General features: G+C 37.9%; 1 protein-coding gene across 1 annotated transcript in view; it reads right to left on the bottom strand.

Annotated features, from left to right (window-relative positions):
* Nucleotides 1-16,308, bottom strand: part of Tanc2 (tetratricopeptide repeat, ankyrin repeat and coiled-coil containing 2) — a 345,611-nt gene that overhangs the window by 92,630 nt on the left and 236,673 nt on the right. Inside the window, exons 9-10 of the mRNA XM_026777178.1 lie at nucleotides 11,564-11,845; nucleotides 6,319-6,452 (exon numbers count right to left, since the gene is read on the bottom strand). Coding sequence (XP_026632979.1) covers nucleotides 6,319-6,452; nucleotides 11,564-11,845 — 416 coding nt within the window. The remainder of the gene's footprint in view (nucleotides 1-6,318; nucleotides 6,453-11,563; nucleotides 11,846-16,308) is intronic.

Raw genomic sequence — 16,308 nt, 5'->3', positions numbered from 1 at the left:
AATGATGTGGGAATGATTTCTTATTAATAAAGAAACTGCCTAGGCCCATTTCATAGGCCAACCCTTAGGTAGGCGGAGAAAACAGAACAATATGCTGGGAAAAAGAAGCTGAGTCAGTGAGTCGCCATGATTTAATTAAGAATTAAGGTAACCTCATACGATGGAAAGGCAGTTTTGAATATATGGTACCTATTTGGACAGAGAAACATCTAGCTTAGATAACAAGTGGCATTTGTATCTTTTAAATTCTAGAGTTACAACAGCTCTTCCTTTAGGTTAGTGCTAACATTTGTAAGCCACTCAATACCCCTGATTTATTTATTAGCACTATCCTTCAATGCTTAAGTCAGTTTAAACAAAGAAACAAAGAAAACTGAACTCACTGTGTACATGGGGCTGGCCTTACAGTGATCCTCCTTTATCAGCCTCCTAAGAGTTGAGAGTGAAGTGTGAGTCACTGGGGCTAGAGCGATAGCTTAGTGGTTAAGGGTTCTGGTTATTTTTCCCAATGACCTGAGTTCAATTCCCAGCTTATATGTGGCTACTCACAGTTATCTGTGATGCCCTCTTCTGGCCTTGTAGAGAAGAGCACACTCTGCGGTACATAGACAAACACGTAGGCAAAACAGCTATCACATAAAATAGAACGTGTGAGCGACTACCACACTAGCTACTTTAATATTTCTAGGGATCGGAAAGTTGACTGCAAATAACTACTTTATCTCCTTTTATTCTTGTTTCTTAACTCTGATTCTAATCGTCACTCTGGGACTGGAGGCTAAAAATAGTTCCCAGGCTTGGGTTCTGTTTCAGTAATTTTCCAGTTAAAAGGTCTACCTTTCCCTTCTCCTTTTTGTTTTAAGCAATGAGACTTTTATTTTTCAACTTGAATTCATTTTAGACTTACAGAAATGTTGCAAAAGTAGTACACAGAGCTTCCATTTATTTCTCATTCAGTCTCCATTATTAGTATTTTATATAATTTAATTATAAAAGCCAGTAAATTAACATATAATAATTTTATCTAAAAATCTAAACAACACTTAGTAATCTTATCTAAAGACATTACTCAAATTTAAGTGTTTCCTTTAGGTTCAAGGAACCTATTCAAGACTCATCAGGGACCCCACAGAGCACATTTCTCTTTAGTCTCCTTTCATCTATAAGAGACTTTTAGTCATTTTACACAACTCTGATGTTTTCAAACATTGACTAGTTATTTTGATGAATGTCTCTCAGTTTGGGTTTGTCTGATGATCTGAGACCTTTTCTCGGGATGAATACCATAAAAACAGTGTTGTGTTCTTGATGAGTCATGCCATAGGTTTCAATGTTAGTATATCTTGCTATTGATGAGACTGATCTGTTTTGTTTGGTTGAAGTTAAGATTCTGCAACTGTAAAGTTGTTTTTTGTGGTTAAAAATATCTTAGAAGAAAGTCTTTTGAAATTATGTAAGTCCCATTGCTCTCTAAATACTTACCCATTAACTTTGCTATCTACCAGTGGATCTCTTCTTCACCAATGATTAGGATGATGCTAAAGGATTCTCAATTTCTCTTCTATATTTGTTATTTTGAACCCCTCTGGAATGAAGAACTGTCCTTCTGAATAGAGTTATGTTGCAATTAATTATTTTAGGCTGAAGCATAAACTATACATATATGTGATTACATAAAATCATATGCCAATATGTGTGTATGAATGTAAAGTTGGAGAAGTAAGGATGTTTAATAACCTTTAACCTTTTCAGTGCTGGGTATTGACCTCAGGGCCCTGTGTATGAAAGTAAGCATTCTATTGCTGACCTACATCTCTTACTCTCATGTGATTTCTCCTCCCTGCCTGACAGTGCCAGTCCTGACTGGCTTGGAACTCCTGAGCCTCCTATCTCAGCCTCCTAAGCGCTAGAATTATAGAGTACACCAACATCTTCAGCCCATGCGAAGCTTTTTAATGAGGTCGTTTGGATTTTACTAAAGTGCAACAAGAGAAAGGCTAAGAGTTTGGACTTTCCTTATTCATTTAACACCAATTTATATGCTAAACCCTTGTATTAAGAGCTGGGGATAAAGTAGCTAACACTTAAGCACTGACCTAGTGTAAGATGCAGATTAAAAACAAACACACAACAAACACTGAAGTTGACAAATATACAACAAGATTGTTTTTCCTATACTTGTATTCAGAATGTAGATGAAATCCGGGTCAGTGTTAATTTGAGAAGACAAAATCCTTAGACACATGAGAACATTATTTATAGGTTATTTGCTGCTTGACTTGGCTCTCACTTGTTCTCATGGTTCTGTGAACACCTACACCAATACTAATTAAACTTCATGACACTGCCTTGCAGATATTCCCTGACTCTGCTCACCCTTCCCTATGTGTTGTGCCTTAACATATCCATATTAGGTTCAACATACTTAATGTTACCAGATTGCCAAAATGATGGCTGCTTTTGCTTTTAGCAACATCACTTCCAAAAACTAAGATCACTTGACATTTTTCTTACATAGTACAGGAATGGCAAGAACGACATAGAGTTCTTTCTTACATAAAAATTCTTTTTTGGGGAAAAAAACCCAGTTTTTGATTCCTTAGACACATTTTAGAATAGGCTTCTTTATTATCTGATTTCATATGCATTATCTTCTTACAAATTAAACATTTACATGATAAGAGCTGTTAGTCACACAGAAACTTTTTTTTGAAAAAAATTATAGCTCAGCAAAATCAGAGAAGGTGAACACTTCCATCCTAGCTTTTTTACTTTGAAGGCATATTCAACGACTGAGAGAGTTTCTAAAAGAATACACAGCAAAGATCCTTCTTGTCACTGGAAAAGCAGCAGTGGTTAAAGGCACCGGTTCTTGAGCACCTGTTCCATCTTTTACAGAATTAAGACAATGATAATAGCCTTACAGAGGCACACACAGGCTATGAATCCTAGCTCTGTTACCTATTAACAGCATAGTTTTGGAAAAAGAATCACTGGAGCCAGCGTTTCCCATGTATAAAATGGAGATAATAATGAGTACCATATAGGGTTAGAATACTATGAGATTAAGGAAAAGCAAACAAAACAAAATCACAAATAGTTCAGTCTCCACACTTATTGCAACTTTACTAAACAGATGCCAATGTGTTGCTGCCCTATTAACCCATCCTATATTAAATTCTTTTTTTTTAAAAAGTAAGTTTTGTTCTTTTTTTAATATATTTTTTAATTTATTATGTATACAACATTCTGTCTGCATGTGTGCCTGTGGGCCAGAAGAGGGCACCAGACCTCATTACAGATGGTTGTGACCCACCATGTGGTTGCTGGGAATGAACTCAGGACCTTTGGAAGAGCAGGTAATGCTCTTAACTGCTGAGCCATCTCCCCAGCCCCCTATATTAAATTCTATGCATATGACTACATTATAGTAATAAGCATAAAAAATGGAAAACTCACCTTTTTCTAGGTAAATTTATATACACAAGAAAAAACCTGAATGAATTCCGGTGCCTCTCCACTGATTATGCTTAATTGGAGATACAACTGACAGACTGACAGGTGCTGATCTAGCAGAAGCTGTTACAATCCAAGTGGAAAGTGTCTCTCCAGTGTACAAGACGGTTTTAAAGCTGACCAACTCTTCAGTGTCTCCCACTAATTAGCACAAGAAGCAGCAAGGACACTATGAACTACCAGTGGCAATTACTGAAATAGAGGAACTGACATCAAGGACTCTCAAATCAAGAGGCTCTTGATATTTTTTTTTTTAAATACTGACTTGAGAATCTCATTTAAAAGTCAGATGTCCACTTACTGGTTGGTTATGGTGAGAAGCAAGGCTGCTGGCTTCTGCTCTGTGCTCCCACAGCACAAGCTTCTATAGCCGAACTGTAACGTGGCACAATTACTAGAATAATATTCATTTTTCAACTAGGAGCCATTTCTTATACAATGTTTAGCATAAATTTAAACATGCTGAATCCTCACATGCAAAATGTATTTGTATGTTGTTCTTAGAATTCTAAAATTTTTGAACTTAATGTAAATAGCCACCAATTTCCAACTTAAACAATATTTAACATTTTTGAATATTAAACATGAACATCAAATATAAGGGGAAACTTATTATAGAATATTTAATAAAATATTAAAATCTCAAGGAATAAACAGACTCATTTATATTTTGTTTGAAGGTGACCCAATCATGAGATTTAGAATGTGATCACTCCTCCAGAAAGGATAAACAGTCATTAATAGCCTACTTATACTTAAAACTTTTCAAATATAGAAAATAAGGAAAACTTTTCAAATATAGAAAATAAGGATTTCTTTCCTTGGTGAAAGAGGGAGGAAGCTGTAACAAAGCAGACAGATAGAACTTCTTTTATCTTCTTAGCACCTACCACCATCTGATGTATTATGTGCTTATTTGAGTATTGTCTTTCTCCCACCACAAGAATGTAGGCTACACAGTGCAGATCATTTGTGTTGTGTGACTCATTTCTGGATTGCTGGTCATCCTAAGTGAATAACTGAATGTAATGCTGGGATCTCTTCAACATTCATCTATTTCTGTATTTATTTACATTATTCTAAAGAACAGGTGGCACACCCTATTTATAAGAAAGCAGAGATGTCTCCTACAGTCACAGTGAGCTGACAATGAATATGAGGGAAATCTGGGGCTGTTCTGGAAGTCCATTTGAATGTGGACTAATAGGAATGATAAACACCTCACCCACCCCATGGAGTTTCACTCTACAGCCCTGGTTGGAACCCATTGTCATTTAGTCTTCCCTCAAATTCCTAGAAGTCCCATTATCTCATCCTCCTAAGTGCTGAGACTAAGAGCCACTAGTCCTTGCTTGGAACAGATTTCTATGAGGAAATCTGAAACTGGCAGTATTACAGACCATCTTTGAAACTTCAGAAAAGCACAAGAATTAAAAGTACCAGGTACTTTGGAGGATGAAGGTTGGGAAAGGAACAGAGACCAGGATTCCCTACCCAGGTGATCACCTTTTCAGCATCTAGAGAAGAGATGTTTACTGACTAGAGACACTGGGAGAATCTAAGCTTAGCTATACCAAAAACAGCAAAGTAGAGGCTGGGTGCAGAACTGAAAAAAAAAAAAAGGCCTTCAGTAAAATTTGCATAGTGACGACTAAAACCTCAGTGGTATTTTAACCAGCTCTAGAACACTGGCATGCAGTATATATATTCTCTAGGTAAAAGGCTGGAGAATTCTTTGTGAAAGGATGTGAACAATTTAAGAAAGAAATCCCCTAAAATGTATGGACACCAATTTCTGGGTATTTCTAATAAAGAATGGATCATCTAAATGATTTTGTAAACTCAAGCAAACTAAGTCTCATGAGTTCTCTCTTTCTCTCCTACTCTCTCTCCTCAACACACTCTCCCAGCCTCCCTGTCCCTCCCCTCCCAGGAGGGAAGAGGGAGGAAGAGGAGAGAGAGAGGGAGAGGGACAGACAGACAGACAGAGAACACTAGAGGAATAAAATTTTAAAATGCTTTGTAAACAAGGGGACCAACTGAAGAAAAGAGTCATTTAATATTAAAACTACGATAGCCAAAAAGTATTTTGCTTTTTTTTTTTTAAATGAAAAGGTTGAAGATAATGCTGAAGAACTCTATCAAAAAAGAATGGGGACGTACAGTTTATGGGAGTTGATTGGCTGGGTAAAGAAGTCAACTGATAGTTTTGAGCATTATTTGTTTTTCTTGTGCATATGCTATTTTGAGAAAGATAGGAAATTTAAATTAAAAATATTATGGATTCTGGGTAGTGGTGTGGTACTTTAGTCCCAGCACTTGAGAGGCAGAGGCAGGCGGATCTCTATGAGTTTGAGGCTAGTCTGATCGACAAGAGTCAGTTCCAGGACAGACTCCAAAGCTACAGAGAAACCTTGTCTCGAAACACACACACACACACACACACACACACACACACACACACACACACACACACACACACACCTACATGGTACAGTAGGAAGAACTATGAACCAGTAATAAAAATGCAAACTACTGTTTGTTTCTATGGTGACTGACTAGACCGGCCAACACCCTTATCTAACTCATTAGAAGACTTTCTTCTAAGTCTTGAGGTTCTCATCCCATCACAGCCTTTTTTTTTTTTTAAATAGGAACAGAAAAACAAAAACAAAGGAAAAAGAGAAACTTTTCTTCATGTTCTCCCGGACACTTTTACATATTTTTGCTAAGAATCTCCCCACCTTTGCTTTAGTGCTAAAATGAAACTCGCAGGCCCCCAGTTTGGGAATCCTATTGTACCTGTGAGGCAAGTCTTCGCATGGCCTCCTCCTGTCGTCTGCGCATTTCTGGAGTTCCTGGGCAGCTTCCACTGGTAATAGATGAATGGGCTGAAGGTGGCTGGGTGAGCGGTAGTTCTCTGTTGGCATCTACATCTGAATTAAGAAGATGAGATGTTTGATCAGAGAATCATAAAACTCTAGATTGGTGGTTTTCAATCTTCCTAATACTGTGACCTTTAATAATGTTCCTAATGTGGTGGTGACGACCAACCATAAAATTATTTTGTCCCTATTTTATGGCTGTAATTTTTCTGTTATGATTCATAATGTAAATATCTGATATGCAGGATATCTGGTATGCTGGTCACGGACCTAGAGGTTGAGAACCACTGCTCTACTAAAGGCATATTAAATTCCTTTAATATGTTGTACCTTTAACAAATTGTTCTATGACCAAGCAATTCCATTCCTAACTATATACCCAAGTGAAGTAAAAAACACACATCTAAATAGAATCTTGTACATCAATGGCCAGAGAAGAAAAATTTATAGCTAATAGAAAATCAACTATACATCAATTAATGAATGGATAAACCAATGAACTGCTTGCTACTTGAAGAAAGGAAGTGAAATACATACACATGCTGCAACATACATGATACCACATCAGGCCCTCCAAATCTTCAGTATGTGCTTATATTTATATAAAATATTCATTCAGATGGGGAAATCCATACCAATAGGTAAAGTAGGGGCTTTCTGGAGTAGGAGATGAGGAGTTTGAAGGAAAGTAGGGATTTACTGCTGAGAAATACAAGTTTCTTTTAGTAGGATCAACTGTTCTAAAATTAGGTTGTGGTGACTGTGATACAGTATTTGGATATATTAAAAATGCAGAACTGTTTTTCACTTTATTCTGAGATAGAGCATTACTATTTGGGCAGATTTCTTTATGTTTAGGCTCATATAGAACTCAACAGCACCCGTCCTGCTTCAGTTCCCTGTGCCCTGGAATTACAGATATGCTACACTACTTTCATTTTATTTATTATCATTATTATTCAATTGTTTCATTTATTGATCTATTTATTTAAGACCGATACTTACTTTGTTGCTCAGATGATGACACACTATGCTCATTTTACCTGTCTGTCTGTGGCTGATCCTTACATTGCTGTCAGACTGGCCTCAAACTCTTCCTTGATCTTCCTGCTCTGTCTCCTGAGTGCTGGGATTATACGTGTACACCATGCCCAGCTAGGAATTGAGCATTTTAAGTGTGTAAAATAATATTAAAAAAGAGAAGAAACTTTAGAATTTTTAACTGGTTCTTGCTAGTTGTAAGACTATCTTTGGATTAAACAAAGAAACCAGACTTCTGAGTACAGAACTGGAATATGACATACCAGGGCTGTTTAAAACATGGTACTGTGTTATGATGCCACTGAAAACTACATGAAAACTACGCTACAAGTGGTGTAAGTAATAAAGTATTAGAAAATTAAGAAAGGAAAATTCATTATTAGAAATGACAGAAACAAACAGGAAAGAAAATATTTTGAAAACAAGAACCAACAAAACAAAACAAAATTGAAGTTACTGGGTGGTCAACAGCTATAAGAAAGAATAGAAGAAAGTAGTATCATTTAACTTTGCACCAGTAAAAGTGAATTTAGATTTCTTCCACTCTACTGTCATGGAATAGAGCTGTTGGTTACCCTGCAACAACTGCAGGGGTGAGGGTACAAGAGACGGCAGTGAAGCAGGTCTGAAGAGATGTGTGACACTTGGAGTTCAAGTTTAGTGACTGTATTACATTTGCTGATTCACTCTTGTCCATGGCTCTATGTCCCCTTGTTTGGAACTTGGTTTTTGAGTAATTACTGTCTAAATACTCTATCCTCTGGCTATTCTCCTTTTTGTTTGGTGGCTTATTTTCCGTTTGGCATGCAAAGAACAGTAGAAATAGAAGTTAATGGATAAGTCAGTGTACTCAGCAAACTAGCAAAATAGATTTCTTAACTGAGCAGAGTAGGGATTACTTAACTGAGCAGCTGTTTGGCGGCTGTTGACAAATGTCAGGTCCGGGTAACTACACTGGGACCTCCAGTGGCAGGAAAATACATTCTGTATTAGGCAGAACTTCCCTACCTACCACACTGAGTGAGCTTGTAGTGGACGCAATAATGTCTGAATTACGCAACACTCCATTTTCACAAAATGTTTTTGTTCTTTGTGTATGCTGCGGGAGAATGATGACGGCAGAGAATGATGGTGGTGTTGTATCTGTGAAAGTAGGCGGGAAGCAGGATGACAGGCTAGTGTCTGCCTTGACAGCTTTTCCCTACCTTCTAAGGGAAATGACAAGGAGGGGGCAGGCTGTGGAACTGAATGTGGGGGAAGGAGAGCTATGCAGTAAAGTTCCTCAGGCTAAACTGCTCACATCTTTCGCAGCAGTACTGCTCGGTGTGGAGGAGGCAGAAGAAAGAACAACAGATGACACACAGATAAGTCAAAAGCTCTATAACGTCCTAGTTTTCCATTATTACTATAACTGAATCACAGCATCATTGCCCGAGGGTTCAGAAAGCCAGTGGGATTCCAAATAAACCTACACAAGTTTAATGTATGCTAAACTATAGAAAATTAGGCCAAGCCTCTGCCATTATTCTTATTCCTTAACTTCTGCTTCAGGTAATATTTTTATATTGCTAGCTCATATGGTAACAGATTTATGCTGAAGAATAGCTTGCAGGCTGGAGAGATGGGTAGGTGGTTAAGAGCACTTGTTGCTTTTCCAAAGGACTCAGGACCCAGAAACAATCTAACTCCCACATGACAGTTTACAACCGTATGTAACTCCAGTTTCAGGAAATGTGATCTCCTCACCGGACCTCTGTAGATACAAAATACAAATGTGGTGCACACACATACTTGTTGTAGGCAAATCACACATAAAATGTAGAAATCTTATTTTTCTAGTTACAAAATAAAGACAGCGTGTATCCTATCAGTCCACTATATTTGACTCTTCTTTAAGAACAGGTTATTTGAGGATGGTAGAGGCAAAAGGTAGTCTAAATGCCAACAGATTACAAAAACAAATATTTTTCATAAAGCAATGTGGGTTCTGTATAGCTCTGACAGAGATAGCAGCATCTACTTTATTTCTCCTACTGTTTTCAAGTCTTGAAAGTTAGTAAGAGTCAGATCTACAGCAATAATAGTGGAGATGATTTTATAAATGGGGAGTGTTTTATTGTTTCTGGAGATTCCCAAGAGATAAAAGACAACAGTTATTAGAGAATAACAATAAACTACCTTTGAAAAATCGGCTTTGGAGAGTATACAGACTGTTTTCTATTTACTCTTGTTCTTCCTGGTTGATGTATGGAGCCCAGATACTTTGCTTGAAGACAAAGCAACTATCCTTGCTTTGGGATTTCTCTTTTGTTAGACATGATCCTGCCACTACTATCTGCCACACTGATACACTGAAGAGTCAGAGAAGTGTTCGTCAGCCAGTTTTCTTGCTGGCACACTCAAATAGCTCAACTCCTGGACTACTCAGATAAGTAGCATAGATACGTAAGCACTCGAAGGAAACACTGGAAGAGGTGTGGAAATTCACTTCTAACCATGAAGGCATGTTCTTTGACTCAACATTTCAGCACAGAAGCTATTTTTAAGGCTCCTCTACTTCGTTATCACTGTTATTTGCCGTGTAAAGGCCTGAACTCCATTTCAGGCATGCTGAGCAAGTACTCTGTCACTGAGCTACATCGTTATTCCTCAAAGCAGCTCTCAACAATCAGCTAGTCATACTTCTTCGGGTGCAAGTGACAAAACTGAGATCCAAAGAATTAATGCACATTTACAGTCACAAAGTACCATATAGTCAATTTGAATGCTGCGGCACAATCCCAAATTCTTTCTTTTTTTTTTTTTTTGGGTTTTTCGAGACAGGGTTTCTCTGTGGCTTTGGAGCCTGTCCTGGAACTAGCTCTGTAGACCAGGCTGGTCTCGAACTCACAGAGATCTGCCTGCCTCTGCCTCCCGAGCACAATCCCAAATTCTGGACTCTCACGATAAGATGTCAATCTACCTTAGAAGCAATTCATTTGGGAACATGAGCAAGGTATTCCTCTAATATAAGAGTTCACCATATAATCTTACTCAGTAAGTTTTCTGTTTAGGTACCAGGTCCTTTTACATGTTAGGAATTCTTACATGTACCAGAGATAATCATCTCTTTGATATAGAAACTGCTAAGCAATTTTAAAAGTTAAAATGTTTGGATGTATTCAGTGAGTTTCTGTTAGATTTCTAGATCCTGTGACTACTACAGTCTCACACAAATCATTTCCAGTGGTTTTTTTTTTTTATATGATTGATTAGGATCAGCAAAGCAAGCCCTTTCTTTTCTGTTTTCAACCATCAAGGAGAGGCAGATTGCTTTATACAGGAAGAACTCTTATATACATCCATTCACTTTTGTCCCTAAATGAGTTTTGCCATAAGAAAAGGCAGCCGAGAAAAGGGGGAGAGAATGGCTGCTTCTGAAACCAGGCTGCATTGCTTCCCTATATATTGGCTGTAAAAACCTGGAGTCTCAGATCACTTATCTGTGAAATGAAGAAAACAGGAACTATCTCACCAACTCGATAAATGACGGCACAAATTAACATCTGTAAGCATGTGAAGACGTACTATGTGAGTGTTTACAAAGAAGCAATCAAGATCCCAGTGGTGATCACTAAGCTTGTGACAAAGATAGAGTCAGGCACCACGTGAGAACTTCAGCAGCCTTCCCCAAGGAAGCTGGAGAAATCCTTCAAGGACACAGTGGAGCTCAAGTTCAAGCTGTGTGGCACCAACATCATTTGCAAAGAAATGAAGACCACAAACAGATTGTGTTGTCATTTAACAAGAAGTGAGCACAGATTGTAGAACCCCTGACAATGACATTTACAAATGACTATAGGCAATTGCTGGAGTCATTAGCCAAAAGACAGACCAATAGGTAAGCATCATACATTTAAACCACAAAAAAGTTTTCCTGATATACTTTGGAGACTACTGGATATGTGGGCTAGATATACACAGATTATTATGATATTTTTCTGAATTTTGAATTAATGGTCTTCACATGGTTCAGGTTTCACAGATTAGGAATAAAAGGATATATGCTCTAATATAAAAATGTCAGAAAATATTTTAGGGACATAACGTGGGATTTTTCTTTTTTAGGAAGGAATACGTACGTTTGGGGGAGGCATGTGGGCTATCAGAGGCGATCTGTCTCATCCGTGTACCATGGCAGCTGAGGGCCACCAGTCTGGAGATGATGGCAGTTTTTCCGAACCCAATGTTTCCCACGATCACTACTCCTTGGTTCACGTTGGCGTTTGAACTCTGAAGCTGAACATCAATCTCATGGAATACCCAATCTCGGCCAACGAACACTGACTCTGTGGTGATGCTGGGCACTTCAAAGAGGAGGGGCTTCAGGGAGATATCTGGAGGTCTGTAAGGTGCAAAGCGAACTGGAAGGAACAAAAAGACATGGCATAACTTAGTTTAAACTGTTATCATTGAGAGAAATAGAGGTGGGGAAACAGTTTAAGATTATTAGAGTTGCAGTATGATGGTGTTAGGGCTTTTCTGGAATAACAAAACTCTGAAAGTTGGCTGCACAAATAAACAATGCAAGTATGTTAGAGCTATTAAGACACTTCAGAGGGCAGATCACACATATAAAATGGTAAAACACCAATGATTCATTTACAACATCAAGAAAATCAGGGCAGTCTTAAAAAAATTGTTAAATAATAGTAAAGTCCCCCAAACCAGGAATCAGCAGGGATGTAAGACTAGGGAAAAGACCCTAAAGAGCTCCTGGACTTGGGGAGATGATCCTTTAGTGCTGGGTGAGGGGAAAGACAGGTGGAGCTCCTCAGAGGAACCTGGGCAACCCAACAGCTCTTTACTAACCACTAAGAATACATTTCAATATTTAGTAACCAATATGGTTGAACCAGTATGTAATTTGAAAATCATTCCTGTAGAAAAGCAATGCAAAGTAAACAGGCTTGCTTACTTCTTAAAAACAAAGAAAAAAATTAAAAACTGAAAAGACAATGAGAACAGTTCCTTAGTTCATGACTTTGTTTTTAATCTAACATTTACTACATTAGTCCTCTTATACCTGCCACATTTTCTTATTACAGATGATGTATTCAGGTGAAACACTTATTCCTCTGACAGTTTAAATTGTCATTCATTTGATATACTTACTTTATTTTACTTATATGAGGTCTGTTGCAGAGTTGCTGAGTTTGTTCTACACAGGTCAGTTTCTGTGCTCATGCTACACTCATTTAATTATTATGTGATAATAAAGTCTACCAATTTTTATTTTTAGATTAAAAAATATCCAAAGCTATACAGAGAAACCCTGGGTCAAAAAACCAAAAGCATGGCCAGGTGGTGGTAGACTTTAATTTCAGTGCTCTGAGGAGGAGGCAGGTGAATCTCAAGTTCAAGGCTAGTCTGGACTACAGAGTGAGTTCCAGGACAGCAAGGACTACACAGAGAAACCCTGTCTCAAAAAACTAACCAAAACAAAACAAAACCCGAACCCCCCCCAAATTAAAACCAAAATAAACAAAGAAAAAACAAACAAAAAGCTCCAAAAATAATTCTAGAACAAATATGAAGTTTATTATATAGTTTTGTCCACTTCATTTATTCAGTTATGACTGTTACCAGAAATATTTCATTCAAACTTTTCACTAGAAGATTTAATTTTTAAGAATTAAAAATTTATGTCTATATAAATGCATATAAATAAATATGTAGATAAATAAATATAAACCCATGTAGGTGTGTGTGCGTACTTGCATGAGATTATGTACCACATGTGTAGAGGCCTCAGAGGCCAGAAAGTGTTAGATCGCTGGAGCCGTCTGATGCGAGAGCTGGTAACTGAACCTGCAAAAGCAGTAAGCACCCTTAACCGCCAAGTCTTATCTTTAGCCCCTAGAGTCTATTTTGTTATTAACATAATCATAATACATCCTCATAAAACAGAGGTAAAGAATTTGTTTTAGCAGATTATACATTATATATTTGAAAATCATGCTTAAGTTTCAGTGTTATCTAGAAACCGCAGATAAATGCTGGGAAAGTGGCTTAGTAATAAGAGTGCTTGCTGTTCTTTCAGAGGGCTTGGGTTTAGTTCCCAGTAAGTGGCAGCTCACAACTGCCTATAACTCCAGTTCCAGGAGATCTGAGTTCCTTTTCTGGCCTCCGTGAGCACCTGCACGCAAGTATTACACCTCCCCCCCCCCACACACACACCTTAAAAAACACAGATAATAGCTAGGTAGAGATAGCACATGCCTTTAACCATAGCATTCGCGAGGCAGAGGCAGGCAGTTCTCTTGAGTTTGAGACTAGCGTGGTCTACAGAGTGTCAAGACAGGCTCCAAACCCACAGAAAAACCCTGTCTCAAAAAAACAAAACCAAACCAAACTAAAACCCCCAGAAAATTCACAGAACAATGTAAAAAGCAAACATTTAAAAATTTTTTCTCTTTGAAGTGGGGCATGGTGGAAGGTAGCAGAGAGATCTTTGTGAGTTCAAGGCCAACATGGTTTACACAGTGAGTTCTAAGACAGCCAAGGTTATATAATGAAATCTTGTCTTAAAACAAACAAATGAACAAAAAAAAAATACAAACTAAAGCAAATAATACACACCATTAGAAAAAATGTGGTTTTAGAACATGACAATATTAAAAATAATTTTTTTGAAAAATTAGAGTTCTCAGATGAGGACCTAACTTTAGATCCCCAACATCTATGTAAAGTTGGCATGCTTCTATAACCTCAGAGTTGGGGAAAGAAGGCAAGTGAATCCCTGAGGCTAGCTGGTTAGCCAGTTTAGATAAACTGATGAACTCTAGATTCAGTGAGAGGCATTGCCTAAAACAGAACAAAACAAGTGGAGACTGCTTGAGGAAGATGTGTGGTACTGACTTCTGACTTCCACACGTATGTGCACACATCTACCCCCAAACATGGACACTTTAAAAAGGCTAAAAATAAGTGGTTATTTTCCACATTGGTAGAGGAAGAAAATATTTCATCGGAATTACTGATTTCCTTCATATGGTATGATAAAACTAAATTAAACAATCAAATAATCAGTGAATTTAACAAGCAAGTTTATACTTTTGAGTACTTTTCTCCAGTAATCAATATATATATGGAAACTACATATTGATTTTGCATCATTTTAGCTTTAGATAGTAAATCCCTCGTCAAAAAAATTTAAATCTGAAACGCCCCAAAACTTCATATGGTCCTAAGCATTTTGGATAAGGACACTCCAGCTGCATTAGGGAATGACTGAAATGTAAAGTTGGCTCTTTCTGCCAGGACGGCCTGACTGTCAGGTGAGCAGATGATTTACACCTCCCCACGGGCAGTGGCTCCCTGAAGTGGATCTAACACAAGCATAACATCGCTGAAGAAAGGTAGACATCTTCAAGACTTCTCACTGCTGCAGAAGTCCTGGAAAATGCTAAGAATGGAGGGGATATAATTGTAAAGGGTAAACAAATCTTGAGATTTTCTAGTTTCAAGTCTAAGGGCTTATGGAAGTGAGAAGAACCCAAATCTTGGTGCAAAATAAGATTTTATCACTGTGTAGAAATAGTTTTCTTACTTTGACATCCTTTCTTCTAAATGTGAATTGAAGACAAAGTATCAACATGTAGGGAGAAAGAATTAAAATTTGAGGTGCATTGGAGCATGCACAAATTTCAATTTTAACCGAAGTGAACAAAACCATCTACTGAATTAATCTGTATAGAAAAACCCTAACTGTACCACATTCTGTAGTGATTATGTGGCAGTTTTATACCTATTCAAGCACTGTACTGAGTTTGAATTCTACAGAGCATCAAAATCTAATAAATCCCACGCTTGTTTTTTTGATGTTATGCAGGCCACTGGGAAGAGGAATATGTATAGGATTAGGTATGAATTTCTAAGACAGGCTGGCTGAAAATTACTACTATATTATATCAAGGACAGAGATGCTTATATGAGCTGTCATAAGTACTTGCTCACACTGGGAAAGGCAGGAGGCTGAAAAGGAGTTCACAAGATCTGCATGAACAAAGCAGAGGCAGTAAAAGGGCACCTTTCTCACTTGGTATCTATGGCTCTGACTGAGTCTGCAATGACCAGTGCTGGCACTGGACCGGTCTGATGACAAAAGTACCACATAGTTCTTTACATAGGAGTCTCCAGTGGCTCTCTACACCTTTTCATGGCCTGCAAGGGTCTGGATGGCCTTCCAGTCCCCACCTGCTGTTCTGACTCTGTCCGGTTCACCTAGTAAGCTTTTCATTCTTCAGGTTTCACCTTAAATGTTACTTTGTCACAGAGGCTTACTCTGATAACTATAATCTTTGTCACAGAGGCTTACTCTGATAACTTTGTAGTCTTTGTTCCTCTGCCACCATCATTTTCTTTATGCAAAGGCTTGTTTCTATCAGTGAATTATCAAAATACCATTTTTACTTCCTTTTCTCACACGGTAATCTAATGCAACAGTTTATTTTTGTTTGCTGTTTCCTTATTTATTCTCATTTCCTTAATGACAGTATAAGCTCCATGGAGGCAGGAGCCACCACTATTATCAACAGCAGATACAGAATCTGAGGTACACAGTAAAGCATCAGGAAATGCTTTCTGAATGATTGAACACTGGAAAGGGGAACCACTCCAGGGAATTTTATTGAAAGATTTCACATTTCAGGAGGGGAGATCAGTATTTTGTCACTGCACTGGAGCCCATGTATGCCTCCAGAATGTAATTAAAATCAAAGTTCCTGTTATTATTTTTTTTTTTCGAGACAGGGTTTCTCTGTGGCTTTGGAGCCTGTCCTGGAACTAGCTCTGTAGACCAGGCTGGTCTCGAACTCACAGAGAT

Source organism: Microtus ochrogaster, unplaced genomic scaffold (genome assembly GCF_000317375.1).
Source record: "Microtus ochrogaster isolate Prairie Vole_2 unplaced genomic scaffold, MicOch1.0 UNK48, whole genome shotgun sequence".
Taxonomy (NCBI): domain Eukaryota; kingdom Metazoa; phylum Chordata; class Mammalia; order Rodentia; family Cricetidae; genus Microtus; species Microtus ochrogaster.
Note: the sequence above shows the minus strand (reverse complement) of the source record. Positions and strands in the feature narration are given on the sequence as shown.